The sequence below is a fragment of the Mercenaria mercenaria genome, chromosome 13 (assembly GCF_021730395.1).
Source record: "Mercenaria mercenaria strain notata chromosome 13, MADL_Memer_1, whole genome shotgun sequence".
Taxonomy (NCBI): Eukaryota; Metazoa; Mollusca; class Bivalvia; order Venerida; family Veneridae; genus Mercenaria; species Mercenaria mercenaria.
Genome location: NC_069373.1, coordinates 59271766 through 59296483, shown reverse-complemented (window position 1 = coordinate 59296483; position 24718 = coordinate 59271766). Strand labels below are relative to the sequence as shown.

Here is a 24718-nt window from a genome sequence, read left to right as displayed (position 1 = left end):
TCAAATTTCAAACCGCGCTTGATTCATTACATTTTAAGATTTAAACCATTTAAACACCCGAAAATCAATCAAGTCACGCGAATAATGCGATTTATATAAACACATGTTAATTTGTTTCAAAACGCCGAAATCAAAGCTATAATCTATGATAGCTTCTATTAATTTCAAGGTACTTTAATCACAATAAATTGTATACAATCGCCTTACAAAATGGAACAAAATAGTATCAGTTATGGCTGTAAAGATTATTGCAATAACTCGGATCTTTAAATTCAAATACCCGAATGTTTTATGAAAGCTTGCCAAACCCTCTTACAGTATGATATATCGAGGGATCTTTAAATGCGTTTTGATAAGATTTGAGTTTTGTCTTTGCATTAGCAAGCCGCTTAACAATTTTAAGCTAGGCCGGTATTGCAGTCAGCGCTATTCAGTTCCATATGGTCGACGAAAGACTATAGAGCCTTAGAAAGGCTATCATATTTTTTATTATACTTAATCAATGAGAAATTGGATAACTATAAACTAACTGATGGTTAAAAAAGATACAAAAACTATGTGTTAAATTACGTTGTATGACATTTTTACTGTGATATATTGGATCGGTAACAGTTTTGTCGGAGATTCCTTTGATGGTATAGAATCGTCCTGGAAACATTTCTTTCCATAGATTCTGTGTTTTGGAAAATATGTGACAATGGATTGATTTTTTTTCTCGCTGGAAAAATATGTAAACTATAAATTACAGACTAGTTTCTGATTACTTACATAGACTACAGGTGTAGCACATATAAAGTATCAACATGAATGGAGGAGTGTCTCTCCCGCCGATACGTGGTGCGATGCCGAAGTCGTACAGTGTACCGGCTGGACTCGACTCCCGACCTGGCAGTGCGAATAGTGGCCGGGCTTCAAGTATGTCCACCACACTGCCACAGATGTACTACGGTAAGTCTTTTTTTTTTAAATTACTTTTTATTGTTTGTTTGGCTCAGTTTTTTAAAAACACAAAGTTAATGTTACGTTATATTTGTTTAATAAAACCTGTTTGCTTCATTAATATTTATTTATCAGTTCTTTTATATTGATTTACTACATTTAAGATGAATTATGCTTTTTACTCAGTATTTCTCCATTTTACTGTGTCATTCTTGGGATGTATTGTTTTGTAGAATTTAATATTATAACTAGCACATTTTCAGTCTCTTTCTGTTTTATTTATAATTGTATACTTTTGCACTAAAGCTCTTAATGTGATAGAAATAACTTTTTTAATACTATATGAGAAACTATGAAAACAAAGCTTTAGTTTTTCTTTCATCTGAGCCAATGGACCGCTTACATAGGTATAGTCACGTTTGACGGTTAGGAAAGATTCTTTCTGCAGAAATCGTGACTTTGCAGAAATCGCGATTCTCTATGCATTAATCGCGATTCTTAGTGCAGAAATCGCAGTTATCTCTGCATAAATTATAGTTCTTTCTGCATATATTTCTGTATAAGCATGCACCTGAGATATGACCGTCATAATGGCAAGTTCGTAGCCTCATTTTTTTATCTTTCCGATCTTTACTTATCCTTTTAAGTGATGAAATATTGACAAGTTTATATTTTCTGTTTATTTATATGGTGCCATATTTGATAACATAAATGCGTATGGTTAAAATTGCTTATGAGTCAAATTAATACAATTTCACCCTGTTTAGATTGCGTAAAAATATTCAAATTTTAGCAGTATTTGTATACAAAAATTTTCCTCATTACTGATGCAATTCGGAATAAAAGTTTTATCAATCAAGCCCTTGCAAGTTTTCCATATGTACTTTATTTGGTATTCTGCCTTCTCGATCATTGGTGTAGATCATGATCAGCCTGCACATCCGTACATCGGTGCAGTCTGATCATGATCTACACTGGTCGCCATTCAGTCAGTAAGTATGCATCCCTTTTAACGGTTAATGGTACTGTCCAAATTGAAAGATGGATAAGTTCATTATGGAAATTTAGCAGGGTAAGGAACGAAGAAATGCGCATGTCTCATCAATATTTTACTGATACTGGTTATCTTAATCAATCGAGAGGGATCATGTTGTGAACTTGTATTTGCAAAGTGCTCAAGGAACATATTGATAAAACAAGCTGCGCAAAACAGCTGTACATTTTATAACAACAAGTTTGTATCTTAGGAAGGAAGAATTACAAATCAATGTTTTAAATCAAGGGAAACGTATTTCGAAATATCAAAGCGTATGAAGAGTAGTTGGTATTTCCTTGTTTCCGCAAACGCAGTGAGATACTTATTTTTTTATTTAGAAATGTTTCGAATTAAAAATAAAGAATATTGGTTCAAAATGAAACAAAAAGAAACAGTATCTTAAGTTCTACGTGATCTTTGTCGAAGTTGACCATATCCATGTCGTAGTTGTACAGATCCCTCTCGTAGTTGGCCATATCCCTCTCGAAGTTGACCATATCCCTGTCGTAGTTGGTCATAGCCCTCTCGTAGTTGGCCGTATCCTTCTTGTAGTAGACCATATCCCTTTCGAAGTTGACCAGATCCCTCTTGAAGTTGACCATATCCCTCTATCACTCTCGTAGTTGGCCAGATCCCTATCGTAGTTGACCTTATCTGTTCCCATTTTCACCTATAGGCTTATCATAATGATACACAGTGATTTTCGCAATGTTTTTCCTTCTGGTTTCCTTTTTAAAATCGCTTTCTTAAAACCAGAAGGTCTTATATCATTTTTACGTAATATATGTTACCCTATTGAAGTGCAGTAAGGTTTATTTGAATACTTGAACAAATAAATGCAATTGAATGAGATTTAAAGTAGTTTAATACAAATAATTTATCTTTATCTGTCAACAAAATGTTTATTATTTACTTTAGCTATCGTAAAAGTCGTTCTTTATTAATGCATGTTATTCGTGCGGGTATGTAACATTAACAAAATGTTTACTCATGGATTAATTTTTTGATTTGTCAAATTTGAATACTAGTATTATCAAATATCTTTTGGCGAACAAACTCGAGACGACTTTAATGAAATACTTTTGAAACATTTTTAGTCACTAAATAACTAAAACGTAATTTCAGCAAGATATCGTTGGTGTAAACAACTTAAGAATAATAATTGTGCAGGAGGAATTAACATATTTTAATGTTAATGAGCTGATACCCTCTAATTATGTTTTGTGCTCACAATTGCGCACATAGCCTAACTACAAAATAAAGGTTAAAATATGGAGGCTATTTAAGTCCCTTATTAGTTTTATAAATTTTAGATGAGAAGAACATGGCATCTTAAAGATTTGACTATTGCTTTTAACAGAATCGATGGAAAAAATGGAACTTTGCCACGGAATGCTGTAAATCATGATATGCTCAATCATATCCAAGCATATCTAAACATCGAATGCAAATTTGCTTTATTGCTGCTCTTTTTCTCACTTCTATCACTTGGCAAATATTCTTCCATCATTTTGTAAAACAGCTGCACGTACGAGTATACCATCCAGCACATGTCTCTATAGTAACGGAGCACAGTTGCACAGTGCACTTAAAGGCAAGGCCACGTACTATTTCCCCTTTTCTTTAGAATCAACAATGTTTTGACATTTCCATGTTTGATATTTTGAAGAATTACAAACGGAAAAAATGCACTTTGTTTTTCAACTATGGGCTTTTTATCGAAACATTGCAATCTGTGTGGTTCTGACTAAGCCGACACTTTCTTTCAATTAAACCCTTTCATTTGTACAACTGTATCGATTTCCACTTATGAGAATCATATCAGATATTTTATAACAATCTTGACTTTAAGAAAAAATCTTTAATAAAGACATCTTGACGATTAATAGTTTAATAGAAATATCTTAATCGATACAATCCATGGTGTGAGATGATTTAAGCGTGAACGCACGCGCTCTTAATTATTATAAATTACCTTTAATTATCCTCTCACAGGATGATACGATAACATATTATAGGGACGAAAATATTTGGATATTTGCGTTATGATAGGTTCTATAACTATAAGGTGGATTAGAAGATTGATTCATTATCAATATATAATTTTCTTTTTAAACTCTATAGATCCCAAGCATTATGTGACATGACACTTTTAACACTCGTGGCGTTATGTATATCGAAAATGAGTCTCACAGTTTATCTAAATTTTCAAATTATAAAATAAAATTGTTAAACTCGCTTTTTTTACTTTGTTGATATTAATATTCACATATGAATTCAATGCAATATAAATGCATTAGAGATTCATGGAATGAATTGTGGTTACGTAATAACCAACATCAGACTATTTAAAGTGTATGTGGAGGCACTTTAGATAAACCGCCAAATGTATTTTATTTCAACCCTAAATAATGTTCCGATATCATTTTCATTGCAAAAATCAGGCATATGAATATTACACATGGTATTTAAATTTTACCCGATTTATGAAATAAGTAAAACAAAAGAATTGAATATAGACCTTGAATAAAGGCAGTAGGTACAGTTGAACATTTTCTTTGTGGATATGGCTATTTCATAGAAAGTGCCGGGCCTTGGATAATGATGGAATAACATTTTCCCCAACTCATTTGCATCTATTTGTTTGTATGCTTGTGACCATAATGACGTTTGCATGTGTGCATACATCATGACTTAACTAAAACGCATTCCATGAAAACGCAAACAGAGCGTCATCACTCATTTTTATTTTAATCTAAAAGCTTACAACAAGTTTTCTTTAGGTCAGATCTTTTTTTAACAGTTCAACCTTTTTAAAATCAAAAATATATTAGGACATCCAGTATGGAATGTTTATTTTAAACGGAACAAAATATATGCATTATAATATATGTACCTCTGAAATAAACTAATATGGCGTGGCAAAATCAGTGGTTTCCCCTTGAAAAGGGACATTGACTTGCAAATTTGATTAAGTTTTCATGAACCAAAAGTTTAAAATAAATTGGCTTTAAGCCGTGTCTCGGCGTGAGAAAGTGTTAAAGTTGGAAACGTTCCCTGTTACTATAGTTCATAAGTTTACACCCTGAAGTTTCTATTTTTGATCGAAAAAAAAACAATGTTAACTATAATCGGTGTCCTGCATCTGCTCTAGAGCATGTAAACGCACTCAGTGACCACTGTCAATAATTAATAATATTTAGTATTAAGTATGGTTTACATAAAAAAACCCACTGTTCAGGTCCATCCTATCTTGAGAAATGTGGTCTTGCACTAAAGATAATTTTATTTGTAGTTTGTATTAAGACTATCTGTGTGTATTGAATTTACATTATGCTCTCTTTTTCGCGAGCTATCATGCAGAATCTTCGCACTTGGCTTTATATGAAAATGCTGCACAGGCTGCTTGTAAGGATAGCACATGCATGTTCAAAATTTCTCAGAATTACATGTAGAGACATTTTACTGAACAGAAAAATACATTTTTAGCTGAAAAAAAAACCATCCGTGGTGAATCCATAAAACATTGAAAGTTATCATGAATACCAGTTTAGCAAAACAACAACAACAACCTACGATTAATATACTTACCAATTATCATGCAAAGCATTATAAAAATCTCTATGTTTTAAGTATTTTTTTTATCTCTGCTTTAAGATAATATTACTGTCTATGTACAATGTTCTCTAATTAATTTGAATTATTCAGTTAGAAATTATACAGAGTGAGTTTTCATCAACAACTTCAGGACTTGAATAACAGATGAAAAAAAGAGAACAATACACGAGTCGCTTTTGATGAGTGTGGTCCGTACTAATTATCATATAAAACATTTTAAAAATCTCGAAGTGTAACATATACAGCATGAATGATTATGTTAATATGAAATTTATACGGTTTTCGTATCTTAACTTATTGAACAACCGCCAAATCTAGAGGAATCTGTCGATGTTGTTACGATAAATTGACATTTGTACAAGACCCCCTCGGATGACTAATGATTAGGGAAAAATGTTACAGTGTATTAAACACTGTTTTCAATCAAATTTAAGCAAACTCATCTGTCATGCAAAAGTGCCAAGATATCGAATGGTATAGCCCTATAAGATCGTATATGGCTACAGAAGGTCATACAGGTCTCGGCATATCAGTATTATAGACTTAATTCATCAGTATTATAGACTTTATTTATCGATATTAATGAACTCTATAGACCTTGATTATGACCGAAATAGAAAGTCCAGATATATAGTGATAATATTTGATAGGAGAAATTACAGAATAAAACGCCAAGTTTACAGTTTTTTCATCAGTCAAATACATTTTAACCTTTATAGTGTTTTTATACGCCCGAAGGGACGTATTATGTTATTTATCCCTGGTGTCCGTCTGTCCGTCCATCCATCCGTCCGTTAGCAATTTCCTGTCCGCTCTGTAACTCTTGAACCCCTTGAAGGATTTCAAAGAAACTTGACACAAATGTTCACCAAACAGAGACGGCGTGCAGAGCGCATATTTTGGATGTCTCGCTTCAAGGTCAAGGTCACACTTAGGGGTCAAAGGTCATATCAGTTTGTTTTGTGTTCGCTCTGTAACTCTTGAGCTGCTTGAAGGATTTCAAAGAAACCTGGCACAAATGTTCACCACGCCAAGATGACGTGCAGAGCGCATGTTTCGGATGACCCGCTTCAAGGTCAAGGTCACACTTAAGGGTCAGAAGTCATATATGACTTTGCTTTGTGTATATTGCTCTACATTGCAGTGCTCTTGTTTTTATTAGGCAGATCTCTTTTTTGTTCACTTACAATAATTTTTCTTGAATTACTTCCCTTTTATGTTACTATATATAGCTTATTTTGAAACTTTTTTTATTATTGGCCGTAGGGAAAAACCAAAACCACTTTTCTGTGGTACAACATGGATAGAACCTCCAATTTTTAGGTGTATTTTGACATACCTGTACCTGGTAGGGAATTTTTGTGGACTTGGATTTTTTTTAATTTCTTCCCTTTGTTGATCCTGTCCTTTGGACTTCAACAGTCAAGTTCTTTAAATTTGCTCCCATCCTGTGATGTAACTCTTCGGGCGTATATTGCCCCGCTTAGCGGAGCTCTTGTTCATAAGGTATTCAATACATTAAATCAGTTTAAAATATATGCGAACTACATTTTGAAAGCTGAAAGAAATTGCGCATGTGTAATGCCTTGACTAAGCTTTTTTTCTAGATTTCAGACCCTCCACAATGGGATAAACCCATTTATTCCCCCCGTTTTAAGCATAGAGGAACGTTACTAAATCGCATGTATGACTCGAGATCGTTGTTAAATATGGGTATAGAATTAATATGGTTATGATATAAGCATACAGTTTCATATCCTCGTTTCTAAAAAATAACATTACATATAATCTTAATACAAAAATTAATTCATGAACCAGTAACTCGCCCCAAAGTCATACTCGACGAATACGACAAAATCTTTTTTTTATCTGCAGTCTTTAACCCTTACCCTGCTAAATTTCTAAAATGGACTGGTCCATCATTCAATTTCCATTTATTATTCGAAGGGGTGTTCACTGAAAATTTACAAACTGAATAGCGAACAGTGCAGACCATGATCAGACTGCACGGATGTGCAGGTTAATCTTGGTCTGCACTGGTCGCAAAGACAGAATCACTTGCCGCCAGCAGATTAAGGTTAAATACCTACTGTGTTCTTTCGTTGTGTTTCCATGGCGGTATTTATACATGGTTTACATAAAAAAGAGAAATACAAATTGACAGTGACATGTATTAGACCAAGCGAAATATTTTATTGAATTAATGTAGCAGTATGAACAGTACCAGGTGTAGACCACAGTTTGTTTCTACAGTTAATTATCTATTTTCAAATACTTTATTAAAAAGATAGACTGAATAAGTTGCAGACATACTAATTCAGGAAGGGCCTAAATGTTCTACGTGTCATACTGTAGTATAGCTGTATTATTAGAATGATTTTGGGAAAGGGGGTAGTTCACTAGGTCATGATGTGTCTTTAAGAACATTGTTTAAACATGCAATGAAGAGTTCTTTCGTGCAAAGTCCTTTTTGATAAATTACATGTACATTTCTATATAAACAGTGAAAAATGTACAGTCCAGATCAAAATGGCCGCTTCGACAAGATTCATACACCTATTAAGTTGATAATATTAAAAGGATGGTGGGTGGGTATCTAAATATAATACAGGGATCATATCTGGTCAGCGCTGTCCACTCAGTATGTGTTTGTTTATATTACATCTGCAATGAATATACATACAACCTTTGCCGTAAAAAAAATCCAAATACAAGCAAAACAGTTAATAAAGAACAATCTATGTTTTTTTCTGGGACTTAAATCTTACTTACCGTTAGATATTTTCTTTTTTTCTTCAGACAACTGTGTTTTCCAAACATCAAGAAATATCACGACATCAAGATCCTATACGAAACTTCCATCTCTGAGAGCGCCAAGCCGAGCTGTAAGTACAATATTTCTTACTTATGTGCAAAACACGCTTTTTGGTAATCACCTAATAAGTGGTTTGCATTGACAGTGCCCATTAGGGGAGTTCGAAGCAATATGTGGCAATACTTAAGAATTTTTGGATTTCGGTGCGGGCTAGGGTTTAGGTTTGGTTAGGGTTCGAATTAGGTACGGCAAACGAAAACACAAATTGAAGACGATGGATACGGTATCACACTTGTTCATTTTTACTGGATGCAAATGCAGAGCACCCACCAATAAAAGGGGTTTTTGTTCGCGGGGAGATTTATTTAATGCATGGGATAATTCTGACTTCGTTTCAAGAATCAATGCCTTTCCTGATGTTGTTATTCATGTTGTCAGTGACGGCGACTATATTCAAAGGGAATGTGAATTGACTGCAACTAAAGGACTACTGAAATATCTAAATGTAATCAACAAATACAAAGATCGTCTTCAAAATCGAGTAATATTAGATAAATTTATACATGTAGCCCCAAAGATAAAAAATAAGTTTGTTCTTTTTTAGTCTGAAGCGGTGATCAATTCCATAATCCATGTTGTCACATAATATGTTTGTATAAAGTAAATTTGATACCACAACTTTGATAAGATGATTCCGCATTATGCATTAGGTCAAATTAGATCCCAGAATATATATACATTGATTTAAAGTTATTATAGGCCGCTATCAAATGAATGTATTTACTCAAAACAAACCAATTTCGAAAACATGTACTTGAAATAAGGCACGTATTTATAAGAAAGTACTCTATTCCGTATAAAGTTAAGCTTTTAGTATGGTCGTTATCGAAGCAAACCGGTAAATATTTACCACAAGTGGAATTATACGTATATTTCGCAGTTGTTTACAAGTCCGGTTTTAAAAAATGCGATTTGCTGATTATTTTTTTTTAGTAACTGCAGACATTTTTTAACCGATGCTTGTTTTTCTACACATAAGCATCTTAAAACATATCTTGTCTATTAATCATATTGTAACTGTTTCTCTCCCACTTCTAAGTACTTACTTCAAGAACAACTTCTATATTGGTACAATTTGTTAGGGAAAGAACAACCGTAAGCTAATTAGCTTTCTGTCCAATTCCCTTATCACAGTTGACGTATATTACACATGTAATGACTTGAACAAATAAAATATGTTTAAACCAATTTGTTTCTACATTTACTTCACGTCATTAAAGTCTGTAATTCCAGCTGAGTGATATAGGACACAGCTTGCCTAGTATTAAAACAACAACAACAAGACAACAACAGACAATCGTTTAGGAGCATCAGAAGTGCAGCAGCCTTTATACAAAAAAAAGATACAACATAACATCATGCTAATTTATAAATGATAAGGTCTCTATTAGACAATACTGGACACTTTTATGTAGCTAATGATGTACAAACACGAAAAACTAAATTGTACAGATCACTTGCTTCTAATGTAGACTGGTTAGTTCATCATATTCCGTGGGACCGTCCAACAAATAAAAAATCCTGTGGGATGAACTACTTTGCCTGATGATGGAAATCATACCATAAATTGTTCTTATTAAAGTAGTTTAGATACTTTCAGTCTCGAATATACCAGATCTTGTATGTTGAAGAACGATGCGCTTCAGCTGATTTCTAGTCTTTGAAAACATTAAAATTTCATTAAAAATCTTTCTGAAAAAAATCGGATTACATAGATATAGTATTGTAATTAATTGATTATGTTTTGCATAATATGATTTATCTTACAAAAATATATCCTATACAATCTTACATTGCATGACAACACAATCGTGGATGGAATATACACGGGCTAACTTTTCAAATATCTGTAATTTTATTGATCACTTTGCTTGTATTGTATAAGACAGAATGTATAAATTCCTTTGGTCGAATTTCATAACTCTATCCTATATAATATAACTCAGTATGTCCGTGGCGACGTATTAAGTTCAGGATTTAAAAGAACTATTAACAAAATTTGCATGACTTTTTGTTTGATCAATGTTAAGGGCCATTTGTTGCAATGTCAAAATGCTAGAAGCTCTTTTGTCCAAACGGAAAATGATACATTTTTCAAGTACATGTACTGGTATTAAATACAGTTACCAAAAATCTTAATTTATGTCACAAAGTATCTACCATTTAAGAAGCAGTTAATAAAGTTAATTCCAGCTGAGGACAAGTAAAAGATAGTATCTGTAAAATGATTCGATTTCAAAGGACTTAAAGGATTTTATGTAGACTAAATGCTTTTCGTTTTGACAGATAGAATAAATAAGGAGATAATCATCTAAATTTAATGTGCAAGAATAAATAAGGAGATAATTATCTTAATTTAATCTGCAATTTAGAGGTCAGATATGGAAGAACTTAAGAATATATCTAGAAATCAAATCTGTGAGGACATATTAGCCAAATTCGCCGAGTCTTCTTCTTCTTCAGCCTTGAATTTTAGACAGGACCTGTCAAATACTATACCACGACCTTCTTATTCGAAAACACCTAGGCCTATCAGTGAAATATCAGCGATAATTTCTAGACGTCACGAGACGTATAAAAAGGAGTATGATTTACACAAACGTCAGTGGAGAATTCGGTCCCCAGACTTATCAGTGATTGACAAAACTGTTGGAAAAACTTCACAAAGAGAACGTCCCTTGTCTGAAATTGCCGTACCAAACGAGTGGAAGAGAAAAACGTGGGATGTGTCTGCCATTGGTCACCAACCACTGCCTCCCTCCGAGGAAAAACCAAACAGACGTAGACCAAAACCGCCGTATGCAAAAATTGAAAAAGACGAAATGGATCAACAGCCAATATTGAAAAGGCAGTTTGATGACATGAAGCGCGAATTAGTTCAAACAGACAGTTATGCTGGGTCATCCTCAAATACTGACACTTTAACTCAAAGTTTATTCTTACCAGTTAGTGAAGATACACAATCCACGTCAACCACACGTAAAAAAGCCAGAAGGTCCGATAAATTCAGATCGCAAGATAAACAGTCAAAGAAAAGAAAAGGTCGTCCAATGTCAGAAAATTACCATCCAACATGGGATTCTTACATGGTTGCGCGTGCAGAGTTATCTGCTCCTGGCTGGGGATCCCGGACGCTTGACAAGCGCTTTCTGGAGCTAGCAGCGCGGGAAATTTTAGATTTAGATGTGGTGTGTTTGAAGTTTCTTGATATTTGTTATACATTCAATCATCTTTTTCGCGCTACGTTTAGAACAGATAAGTTACCAGGGAATGCGGGACATTTCAAAGCTTTTTGATAACATACGTGGTTAAATATGTTCATCTCTTTATTTGATCGTAGTTTGGCAGAAATTGTGAACTTAACATTGGGAGAGAACAAATATTAACTAAAAATTGTATTAGGTTTTAGAAAACGTCATGAAGAATTTTACATTTATTCACTGTACTTCTTTCGAAGCAATGCTTTTGTGAAAAACTAAGTTAAATAAGTATTTAACATATCCGAGGCGGACGATTTAGGTCATTCTAGTTTTCTTTTTCTTTTGCAGAGTCGAGCGAATTCAGAGATACACTCCAAGTACTCAGCCAAGTACAGAAGCACTCCGGACCTTCGAACGAGACTCAGCGCAAATTCACCTTTCCTGCCGAAGGTCAGTCCTTTGGCAATTCATTAAAGTTTAATAATATTTTATTGCATCTATTATACACAATATTATTTATAATAACAATACAAATGGTTGTGTTTATTGGATATAGGTCAGGTTACATGGATTTAACATTTGCCACGGCCCACAACCCGCAAATTTTAATGCGCACATAATATCAGTAATAGAGGTAGGTAATAAAAAAACGACACTCTTGGTTAATTAACGACATTTACGACACTAATGTTTGTATGAACCTGATAACTTTTTTTAAAAAAAGCACGTGGTCTTAAATAACAGATTTGTGTCAAAGAACTGGATTAAACATGAATGTGTAATCCCCTCTCTTGTAGGTCATTATTCGGCAATCTTAACGGATTTGCAATTCTAATTCTAATCCAATTAAGTACATGGCAATCTTCTTTTAAGTTATAATATAACATTACAAAACAGTTAACACTATCCCGAATAGAAACCGTGGTCTGAATTTACCTTTACTGTTTTATATTTCAAGGTCTGATTCCAGGTGTAAATTACAAAAACAAGATAGCAACTTCTGTATGATATTAAAAAAAATCATAAATTATTATGTACTTTATCCTTATGCAAATGAGAGGGGGTTAGACTGGAATTACTTTGTCAAGTCCGTTCTCCCATCCGTCCGTCAATTCCGAAACATTGAAAACAATATCTTTGACTCGGCTGAAGAGAATGTGTAACGTAATACATCACTGACGTCAATGAGAGAAAGTGCATATAACTCTTTATCGAATAATTTTAAAATCATCTCCCTTTTTCTAACGTTTTATATAAGGTAATAATCTTGACTCTTAATGTAGCAGTGTATAGTTATAAATTGTAACAAGATGAATGTAAAAACACCCGAACCGAAACTCATATCTTGAATAATGATGTTACTATATTTTGTAGGCATCGAGCGAAGAGTGCCTGAAATGCTTGCTGAAAATACCTCACAAGAAGTGCGAGTCGGTACGTATGACACAACCCCTAAGTAGTCGTAATCAACTGTAATTACTTACATTTGTTCAAGTAATAAAGTAATTTTGTTCATTACATGTTCTGAAAATACCTCACAAGAAGTGCGAATCGGTACGTATGAAACAATTCCTGGATAATCGTAATAAACTGTAATCAATTACATTTGTTCAATTAATAAAGTAATTGTGTCAATTACATGTTCTGAAAATACCTCACAAGAAGTGCGAATCGGTACGTATGAAACAACCCCTGGGTAATCATAATCTAATGTAATTAATACATTTGTTCAAGTAATAAAGTAATGTTGTTCATTACATGTTCTGAAAATACCTCACCGAAGTGCAAGTCTGTAAGCATGGCACAACCCTTAAGTAACCGTAATCAATAGTATTCAATAGTATTCAATTACATTTGTTCAAGTTATAAAGAAATATTGTTGATGTACATGTAATCTAAATGTAACTTAAGAAGTACTTCAGAAAATCAATAAGATATTGATTTTACATTTTGATTACATTTTCATACTACACACATATACCTTACATTTTAGAAATCTATTCTCTTAGTCTATAGATTATATTAAATGAGCATGCATTGGCATATAACTTCTTATTAGGTAGTTAGGCACAAACTAAGCAATAGGTTTTCATATATAGATTGTCAAAACTTTAACACTGCCTTTTTTACCAATGTGCTCCTGACGACAAACACCTATATGAATTTTTATTTATGTGGAACTCGGTATAGTCGGCCATGTTCCCAAAATTAGCATGTAAAAAGTAATGTTTACTGTTATGTAAAAAGCAGACACATAGTATATTATTACATAAGCAAGATTTTTCAAACTATCTGCTAGAAACAGGTGTATTTGTCATAATGTTCCATGTAATAATTAAAGCATTGAGCTTAGGCATAAATTGCATTCTGTAACATATTAGGACTTACCATGCTGGACACGATTAATTCTGCCTTTGTGACCAGTGTAGATCACGATCAGCCTGCACATCTGTTCAGTCTGATCATGATCTGCACTGTTCGCTATTCAGTCAGTATCTTTTTTGGTAAGCATCCCTTTTTACAGTTAATGGTACTGTCCAAATTGAAACATAGACAAGCTCATTTTAGAAATTTAGCAGGGTAAGGGTTAAACCCGTTTTGTGTAATGAATTGTGTCAATGTTTAATCTCTATTGTCAGGACTGTCATGTCGATATAACTTCAAATTATTTACTGGCAATATTAGAAGAACTTAAAAAATAGTTTATCGTAACTATAATTAAACTGCATCAATTTTAATTGTCAATTACACAGGTCGACACTATCTTATATAAACCTTTCAATTATTTACATAACGCCTTAAATGTAACTTTATATTTTTTGTTGGTATATCTTATAAACGTCTTTCATTTTTATGTAAGTTTTTTATGTGTCAAAGTTTTTGTACATGTCCTCGTCATGGCACTTTGCCATAAAACAGTCAACTAAGGACTAAGTCATTATTGAATATTGAACGGATTAATTATGTCAGTATTGGATTCCAAATCAGTTTTATAAGTAGCGATAAATGTTTAGGTAGAATCTGATTAGAACAATTACTTATCTGAAGAAAATTGAACCCATATTGCTCTATATATCCATATATATTTTTTTAAAGTTTCTCAATTTCTAAGTTCTCATGTATTTGCGTTTCTCTGTAATGCAGTTAACTGCAGTAATATTAAGGCCGAAATACACACATAATTATATTGTTTTACTATCTATTGCATATGTTATGTAGAATACTTAGACATTGTAAGCATGGTTATATTTATTTCTGTAGCACTTTCACGAAGACGGTATTCAATAGCAACGCATCATATTTTTAATAGAAACATTCTAGTTCGTTGAATATTCTGTTAAACATAACTGTTGTAGTGTTTGATATTGCACTGTATCAAACTATGATATTTAACCCTTACCCTGCTAAATTTCTAAAATGGACTGGTCCGTCATTCAATTTGGGCAGCATCACTTATTATTCAAAGGGATTTACTGACTAAATAGCGAACAGTGCAGACCATGATCAGCCTGCATGGATGTGCAGGCTGATCTTGGTCTGGCAATATCACTTGCCGTCAGCAGCCTAAGGGTTAATAACTACAACGTGTTTGGCGGAGGAATTCCTTAAAGATATCCAATGGTCACCTTCCACTAAAATATTTTATCTTTGGATATTTACTTCAGATAAATAAAGTCCTGATCAAATGTATTTAACTTTAAAGATATAAATTAAGTTTGCATATAGAACTACATTCATAATTAATGCCAAGCAGTAAAAGTTGATTGTTAAAAACTATCAGTTTCTATTAGTCGTAATACACATTTATACTGTGTTCATCTATACATATATACAATATGTACTGTTTTACAACTAATGCATAGCACTGTTCATACACATAGACTTTACATAAACTATATGAAATAATTGTTCATGTTTTTAAATATGACATTTGGATCTAACATGATTTAATATACCTTTAAGATGGACACACATATAGCGAAACATGACTAAGAAAATATTTGTTTATTGTTTTCAGCACAAGTATATCAGAGTGGGTGGGGGATACAGACATGGCTACTGGTATGTCAAGTGTTTGCTGGAGGAGTTAGAGCTTCAGGTATGCCATCATTAAAGTATTAATTTGTTTTTGTTATGTTGAGTACGAGACAGCTATAGGTTCGAGCATTATTTTACACATAGTAAAATCAACAAAATCTCAAATAAGGTCTTGTAATTGAAAGTCAACGATCTTAACCATTCAATCAAACAGTCCCAATTCCTCCCTTGGAATATGATACTTTATGTCGACTTGATTGAAAAATAAGATATCATGCTAGTATATATGCCTGGATGTAATGGCACTTTATAGCATGACGGTCTTTAAGTAAAAGATTTACTAGAGATGAATAGTTTTTTTTATAAAAAAAAAAGGGAACATATCTCGAAGAACATTTAAAATCGAATATAAAATAAGTGAAAAACCATATCTACATTTTTAAAAATAAAATGAGCCGTGCCATGAGAAAACCAACATAGTGAGTTTGCGACCAGCATGGATCCAGACCAGCCTGCGCTTCCGCGCAGTCTGGTCAGGATCCATGCTGTTCGCTAACAGTTTCTCCAATTCCAATAGGCTTTAAAAGCGAACAGCATCGATCCTGACCAGACTGCGCGGATGCGCAGGCTGGTCTGGATCCATGCTTGTCGCAAACCCACTATGTTGGTTTTCTTATGGCGCGGCTCAAATTCTATTTGCAGAGACAGAGAGAGCTTATTGCAAAGCAAAGACTTGAAGCTATCAAAGAAAAGTGTGAGTATTATCCAATCCTTTGCTATCTTGTACATAAACCAACCAGTCTTTCGTTTTTAAAATACAGCATAACTATAGTTACAGATTTATAAACATAATATAACAAATATTAACGTGCATGTTTTGGCAGTAAGAACATATTATTTTGTCGCAAACTTTACTGTTTTTGTCAAACAAATAAACATAAATATCGTTTACGATTTCATGTTCCATAACTATGACATGTACATTGTTTTCATAACGATCTGAACATACTCTTTCATCATTTCACAAGAAATGAAGAGAAAAAAGGTCATTTTCCCTACGTCCTTATGTTATCTGTAATGAAAATAAGCTACGAATTTGCACTTTATGCTGACGTGGTTACATTATTCATTTGTTCTGTAAAGTTTAATTTAAATGCGTGATACATTTAATTGTAATGCATCTGTTCAAAACAGGTGAAGTGTGTGTGTATATTTTTGGAAAACCTTCCATTTTTCACATTTCTGATAAATGAATCGAATATTTTCTTTATCTTTAGCTGTGCGAGCAATTAAAACATATATCAGAACAAAGAGTGGCCGCCTGGTGGAGAGAATAATCTTCATGACAGAGGAGGATTACGAAGCTTTCAAATCGGGCAAAGGTGCTGCCGATATTCTTAAGAAATACCTCACAAAAGACGAAGCGGCTGGTCTTGAGTCCTGGGATAAAGATGAGGTTAAGGCAATTAAGACATATGTACGAACAAAGAGTGGACGGCTTGTTGAGAAAGTTGTTTATGTGTCTAAAGAAGATTATGATGCAATTACACAGGGGAAAGTAGATGCAAAAGATTTATTGAAAAAATATGTAAAAGAAGGTGAAACGGTAGAAGGATGGGATGAAGCAAAAATGAAAACAATTAAAACATATGTTCGTACAAAGAGTGGAAGGCTTATTGAAAAGACTATTATGATATCACAAGAAGACTATGACAAAATGATAAAAGAAGGAATGGATCCAAATGAAATTATTAAAAAGTATCTACCTTTAGAGGAAGGACAGACAGTAGAGGGTTGGGAAAGTGAAGAACCCATGAAAGCCATTAAAATGAAAGTAAGAACTAAGAGTGGTAGAATTATTGAAAAGACAATAATGGTACGCGCGGATGAATACGATAGATTGATGGCAGGTGGTGCAGATATGAACGAAATTCTCGGTAAATATTTAGGCGAGGAGGGTGGTACAATTGAAGGTTGGGAGAAGACCGAAGGTAAACCTATGAAGGTCATTAAGACACTAGTCAGAACAAAAAGTGGACGATTAATTGAGAAAACTGTTATGTTGACAGAAGAAGAATACCGAGCGTTCCAAGAGGCCGGAGGAGATCCTGAATTCTTGAAAAAGTTCATGAAACTGGAGAAAGGAGAAGTGATTGAAGACTGGGAGAAAGCCTCCACAGTTTATGATGACGATGATCCAGAATTAGCCACAGGTATTTCATTTCTGAAAGTACTGTAAGGATTATACAGACATAATGTAGGGATATGACGAAAAGGAAATTAAAGATTAACGGATAAATCAGTTTATTGAAGATTTCTTTTTCCATTTTTATTGGCAACGAAAAATGAAATATACAAGCCTAAATCTAGAAATAACAGTCGGTTATTTATACAGTTACATGTAATAATAAAACTATAACACTTAGAAAAAATAATTTATTTTTAGAGTAAATATAGTTCACACAATATATAACTGAGCAATTTAACTAATACTAATAATACATAAAATGCTAGAATTGTAAAGATTGGATTGTGTATGACTTGCAGCTATAGCAGGACAGAGAATTGTTGGTAAGGATGGAGCAGTATATGAAGTAGTGGTTGATCCTCTCACTGGCAAAAAGTATAAAAAGTAAGAATTTGATCAGCTACATAATTATGTTAAAGAATATTTATTAAAGATGATGAATATTTAGATAATTGAAAGAGAAAATTTGGAAGGACCTCATGTACATGTAGTAGAAAAGTTGTTTTGCTACAATAATGGAGAAACTTCGTAACATATGTATGAAACATTTATAGTAAAAGAGACAGTGTAATGATATAGATACACATTTATGTCTTAAAAATGCTCATTAAAGATTCTTTAATTCATTACGGTGAATTTTGCAGAAAAATTGGGGGCCCTGAATCGGATTTCGACAGCGGTATTGCTTCCATGCAGAAAGGTAAAAAGGGCAAGAAAGGTAAAGGCGGTGTTGATGAAGAGGAAACAGCTGAACAACGCATGCGTAGAAAAGCTGGCAAACGTGACGCTGACAGTGACAGTGACTATAGTTATAAAAGTTTTGTAAGCGCAGGAGGAACGCGACACGTGCAGCGGCGTCGTAAACGCGCTGACGGCACATACAGTGATGCCGAATCTTACCATAGTAGTCAGGACGGAGAAGGGGCTGCTCGACGTCGGCGCCGTCGCCGTGAACGCGAGCATCAGAATAGTGCTCATAGTTATTACAGTGTGGTAAGTGAAGGTGGCACAAGACATGTACGTCGTCGTCGCAAACGTGCAGACGGAACTTACAGTGATAGTGAAAGCTATCATAGTGCAGACAGTGATAAACCAGGCGGTAGACTCGCTGAAAAGAAACGTAAAGAAAAGGAAGCCAAAGAGGCAAAAACAAAAGTAGGTAAAGATGGTAAAATCAGAAAGAAGCGAGGTGGTAGTGGTAGTGATTATAGTTACACCAGTGAAATAAGTGAAGGTGGGACTAGACGAGTTACAAGAAAAAAGAAGATTAGAGATGCACAGGGTAATGTTATTGGGTATGGAAAAGCGGAGAGCTTTGAGGAATCTGATGAAGAAAGGTTAGTTATATCTTTGTATGTGTTTTGTTTTACATTTAAACCTGTGTATATCACTTATAGATGCTAGTAATGTGTACTTGTGTGACTGAAAATAAAATTTCATTATCAATACTGTTTACGCATGCATCAATCGAGTCATTAGATATTCAAATATGCATTTTTTCTACAATTAATATACCAGTAAGTAACTTTGTAATTGGTTTATTTTTGCTGCTTAGTGTATACACGGAGGTTTCTGACGGAAAAGGTGGTAAAATGCTTGTAAAGAAACCAAAATTGACAAGTAAACAAAAGCAAGAAGCAAAAATTAAAGCAAAAGCCGGAGCGAAAGCGAAGGAACAAATTGGTAAAATAAAAGGCGGGAAATTTGCTGATGTAGGTGACTTTAGCGATTCTACTATATCCGAGGATGTAGATCTAGAAAATATGACAGAGGAAGAAAAGGCAGCTTACTTTAAGGCTAAGGCTGAGCGCAAGGCAGCGAGGGAACAAAGAAGAAGGGAGAAATATGGAGACAAATATGACCTGATGATGGAAAAACAGAAGGAGTTTGTATTTCTTCCTTTGGTTGAACGTTTCTCTTGCATTTAATACCAAGGACTGGGTTGTCTTCACTGATTACTAATGCTTTGACTGAAACAGTTTTATATTTGCCTGTTCATGTTCACTATAATGTACGAAAGGAAGTAGCGCAAATTAAAAAAAAATATACACTTGGAGTTATGAGAAATGATTGAATCTTTTGGTAAAATGTAAGTGTGGTTGTTCTGATAATTTTAGAAATATCATCTGCATTCAGATTTGCAATAATACACTTCCTTGATATACATTCAAGTATATTTACATAAATTCTAAATTTCATTACGCCAAAGGAATATAACCCTCTTCTTTCAGGTATTGCGTTCTTCTCATCCCTACCTTATTACTACGAATGGCTAGATATTCGTTTCGTTTTGTACTTTCTTCTCATTTCTTCTTTAAAAGTTTTTTCTAACACAGACCTTCTGTCTCTAATACTTCTGTTCTAATAGATCTACATAGGTATGCTAACATCTCCAGTATTTTGTTGTAATTACCATATGATTTCAAAACAAGATAATTATGTTTTTCAATTTATTTTGTTAACTCAGTTTACTTGATATTCTAAAATTATCTTATTTGTAGTTTAGTTTATATATGAAATAAACTACGGTTGATGCGTGGACCTGTGAGAGATCATTTTGACGACAATTATGACGTCAAAGTGCCGGATGACGTCCGGTTCAAAACTCGTAGTACTCGGATTAAGTTCAGCTTAATATAATCTTAGTATAGCAGTAAACATGTAATGAAAATGTACACGGCCTTTTTGTGGTTTGTCATCTGATTTACCATGGCTCGTTGTTCAGATGCTTGGATATTTAACATCTGGGGCTTTACGCACTAATGGCGCAATTTCTGCGTATCTAAACTATGAACCGTGGTAAATCAGATGTTAAACCATGCGAAGGCCTTTACTTTTTGTTAGATACAAAATGATGCCCAGACTGTTTGTAAAACACAAGATTGAACTAGTGTTTAATGAAACAAATCACATGTTAATTTAGTTGCCAGTAAATTTTAAACTAAAATGCTAGTAAATTCTAACAATACATTATACTTGATACTGTGCTAGTCAGTAGGTAGAGAGTGACCTTTTCAACCAATGTTCTTCCAACAGTATGACAAAAAAGATACATACAAGTTCAAAATCAAGCAAAAATAGTTTGATTAACTGAACACCGATACATTATCGTATGTTTTAAAACAGAGCTGTAACCCTATATCAAACATCTAAGTTAATAATACTGTCTGTATGTGTTATATTTCAGGCTGAAGAAGCTTAAGAAACTTCAAGAACTCCGAGAGAAGGGAATGATAAGTCCATCAAGTGATTGGTCAATTGATTCTGATACTGGGGAGCCCGTGAGGAAATCTGTGAAAAAAGAGTAATCAGACCACTTTAATTTCTATGCTCACACATTACATATACCCGGATACAGTAAATCCAGTACTGAAAACCACTGTAGAATAAAAACAAAAATTAAATAACCTGCATTGAAATATCACCATTGTCTCATCATTAAGGTACAAACAGTACAATGTTATGTGTTATGAGAGACTACAAGTTAACAGAAGCTTTTTTTAGCTCACCTGTCACGAAGTGACAAGGTGAGCTATTGTGACCGCTTGATGTCCGTCGTGCGTCAACAATTTCTAAAAGAATCTTCTTCTTGAAAACCACTTTGCAGAATTACACCAAACTTCACAGGAATGATCCTTGGGTGGCCCCCTTTCAAAATTTTAATTCCATGCAGAACTCTGGTTGCAATGGCAACCGAAAGGAAAAACTTTAAAAATCTTCTTGTCCAAAACCACAGGGCCTAGGGCTTTGATATCTGGTGTGTAGCATCATCTAATGGCCCTCTACCAAAATTGTTCAAATTATCCCCGTAGGGCCAAATATGGCCCCGCCCCGGGGGTCACATGGTTTATATAGACTTATATAGGGAAAACTTTGAAAATCTTCTTGTACAAAACCACATGGCCTAGGGCTTTGATATTTGGTATGTAGCATTATCTAGTGGTACTCTACCAAGATTTTTCAAATTATCACCCTAGGCTCAAATATGGCCCCGCCCCGGGGGTCACATGGTTTATAACGACTTATATGGGAAAACTTTGAAAATCTTCTTGTACAAAACCACATGGCCTAGGGCTTTGATATTTGGTATGTAGCATCATCTAGTAGTCCTCTACCAATATTGTTCAAATTATCCCCCTAGGATCAAATGTGGCCCCGCCCCGGGGGTCCCAATTTTTACATAGACTTATATAGGAAAAAAAGTTTTAAAATCTTCTTGTCTGAAACCACAACACTTAGACCTTTGATATTTGGTTTGTAGCATTGTCTTATGGTCCTCAACCAAAATTGTTCAAAATTTTACCCCTTGGATGAAAAGAGGCCCTGCCCTGGGGGTCCCAAGTTTTATAAAGACTTATATAGGAAAGAGCTTTAAAAATCTTCTTGTCTGAAACCATACGATCTAGGCTTTTGATATTTGGTATGATGTTCAAATTATGCCCCTGGGGTTAAAAGAGGCCCCTCCCTGGGGTCACTTAGTTATTATGTGAGTTATATAGGAAAAATACTTAAAAATCATCTGATCCTATTTCCAAGACTTTTTAATTATAATTACCTGATGACCCAAAGTAATATGATGTCACTTGATTGTGACCTTGACCTACTGACCTACTTTCTTGTTTTTTAAGATACAGCCTTGAAATTTTGATGACATACAGTTTTGCACACAAATCGTAAAACTGAATTTCATTGACCATGAAGGTGACCTACTGACTTTCTTAATATTTTATCATCAGTTTGACATTTGAAACATGTAGCTCATATTACTCAGGTGAGCGATCCAGGGTCATCATGACCCTCTTGTTTCATATTTTGGTAAAGGTTCGACTGTTAAAGCAAATTCAGCATACTCTGCAATAGGATTTTATCGCTCTTAGTCAGTTTTACTTCCAACTTGTTAATCTTTAATTCAATTAAAATCCTATCTACAAAATTCCTGCATACCTGTGTATAATTTATTATTGACGTTCATGGAGGATTCACAAGCAGTGGTATAATATACGGATGAAATACTTTAAAGATACATTATGCCTAAAGTTCAACGTTGAAAATACGGGTAATTGCTACAGAGTATCTATGTAGACACTACATAAATATGATTTTGTATATAGACATTGTCTTAAATATCGAAGTTTTTAAATGTATCAGTATGAATATGTAATGTCATTAAATATTAGAAGTTATAAGAAATGGCTGTTGGATATGACATTTAACTGTGATTTCTGCATTACATACAGATTTATTTGATATATTTGACTAAATTTATGATTTTGATGCGGACCATATAGGTTTAAATCAATATCTAATGACAACATATTATAGTGACGGATGAGCATAGGTTATCTTTAAGAGTAAAACTGAGAAAGCGAAAAATTTAATATGATCGGAACTGGAAAATTTATCATAGGGATACTTTTCAGGGCAAAGAAACAGAAGATTTTACAAGATCTAAGAGAGAAGGGCCTTATCAGTCCATCAAGTGACTGGACCGTAGACAGTGAGGGCAATCCAGTCAGAATAAGTGAACTCGTGTACGTATTCATTTACATGTTTCATACATTTTTCATTAAATTGGGTCGTCTAGCATAGATATCTGACATATAATTTGCGATTGAAAAAATATTTTCTTTCTGTGAGTTCAAAAACCTCTCTCTGAGTTTAGAATCCTTTCATGTGAGGAAGTCGTCTAGCTGGCTTACGAAAGATTGTTGGTTATACCCAGATGTCCATCCGTGACGAAATGATGAATTATGCATTCGGGTCTTCACCTACCATAGACAGCTGGAAAATCGCCTTATGACCTGCCTATGTGACATGTATTGAACCATCAAATGAATATTTTCAATAATGCAAAAATGTATCTTGATAAATAATCTCTTTTGGGTAAAAAGGCAATCTAATTCCATTTCGAACAAATGTTGATAGTACTGTTCATCATATTTTCTGTCATTACACCATGTACCAAATATGAAAACGTGACACTTATTTTGTCATCAAATTTTCATGAAATGTTTAACTGTCCTTTGAACAAAGAGTAATTGTTTTTACACGATCCATGTTTTTCAGGTTTTTTTTACATAACTTAAATAAAATGTTAGGTATTGAATAAGTATAAATAACGCTATTGGCATCATAAAACAATCCTAATACTACTCACAGAAACATCTTCAGCAATTGTTTCGATAATAAAGCATTACAAAAATAAGACGTCGTTGTGAAACACAAATAAAACGAAATAATTAGTTTACTTACATCTGCAAAGACTGAGCCAGTACCTATTTATGTTTAAAAGTCTGAAATAAGGCATTTGTATTACTTTTTCGGTTATTAAGATATCCAGTATATTCGAAATTTAACTCAATTTGCAGAGCTCAAGGTAAACGGAAGAAGAAAAAGGACGGCAACGATGCTGACGACGAGAGCGATGAAAGTAAGTTACACATACCCTAATACTAACATGTCAAAGTGCTTGACCTCACGTGTCATTATTGTTCTGAGAGTATTCTACATAACAGATAAAAAAAATTTAGATATGATATAGATCGAATATTACAAATGCTGATTTGTAATACTGCTGTATATAAGATTTACTCTTATCTTCTCTGCAGTGTAATTACACAATGACATTTTAACATTAATTTGATTTTATTCTACTGTAATTATATTTTATAGTTTCAGTGACAATTGTATTTGATAAAAATATATAGAAAACAACGTTGAAAGGAATGTCATTTTTCAAAAGAATTTTGTGTGTGAAATATTTG

The 24718-nt window shown here is 33.8% G+C and overlaps 1 protein-coding gene across 2 annotated transcripts in view; it reads left to right on the top strand.

Annotated features, from left to right (window-relative positions):
- The first annotated feature begins 259 nt into the window (after positions 1-259).
- Positions 260-24718, top strand: part of LOC128547960 (uncharacterized) — a 35179-nt gene continuing 10720 nt past the window's right edge. The window contains exons 1-13 of one of the 2 annotated variants that reach the window (XM_053521962.1): positions 260-948; positions 8393-8478; positions 12017-12118; positions 13043-13102; positions 15687-15767; positions 16409-16460; positions 16984-17919; positions 18254-18338; positions 18599-19291; positions 19510-19839; positions 21142-21258; positions 23375-23485; positions 24323-24384. In XM_053521962.1, the coding sequence (XP_053377937.1) occupies positions 804-948; positions 8393-8478; positions 12017-12118; positions 13043-13102; positions 15687-15767; positions 16409-16460; positions 16984-17919; positions 18254-18338; positions 18599-19291; positions 19510-19839; positions 21142-21258; positions 23375-23485; positions 24323-24384 (2860 nt within the window). In that variant the 5' untranslated portion in view covers positions 260-803. Of the gene's footprint in view, positions 949-8392; positions 8479-10672; positions 11657-12016; positions 12119-13042; positions 13103-15686; positions 15768-16408; positions 16461-16983; positions 17920-18253; positions 18339-18598; positions 19292-19509; positions 19840-21141; positions 21259-23374; positions 23486-24322; positions 24385-24718 lie in introns of those variants that run through there. The other variant, XM_053521961.1, reaches the window with a different exon arrangement.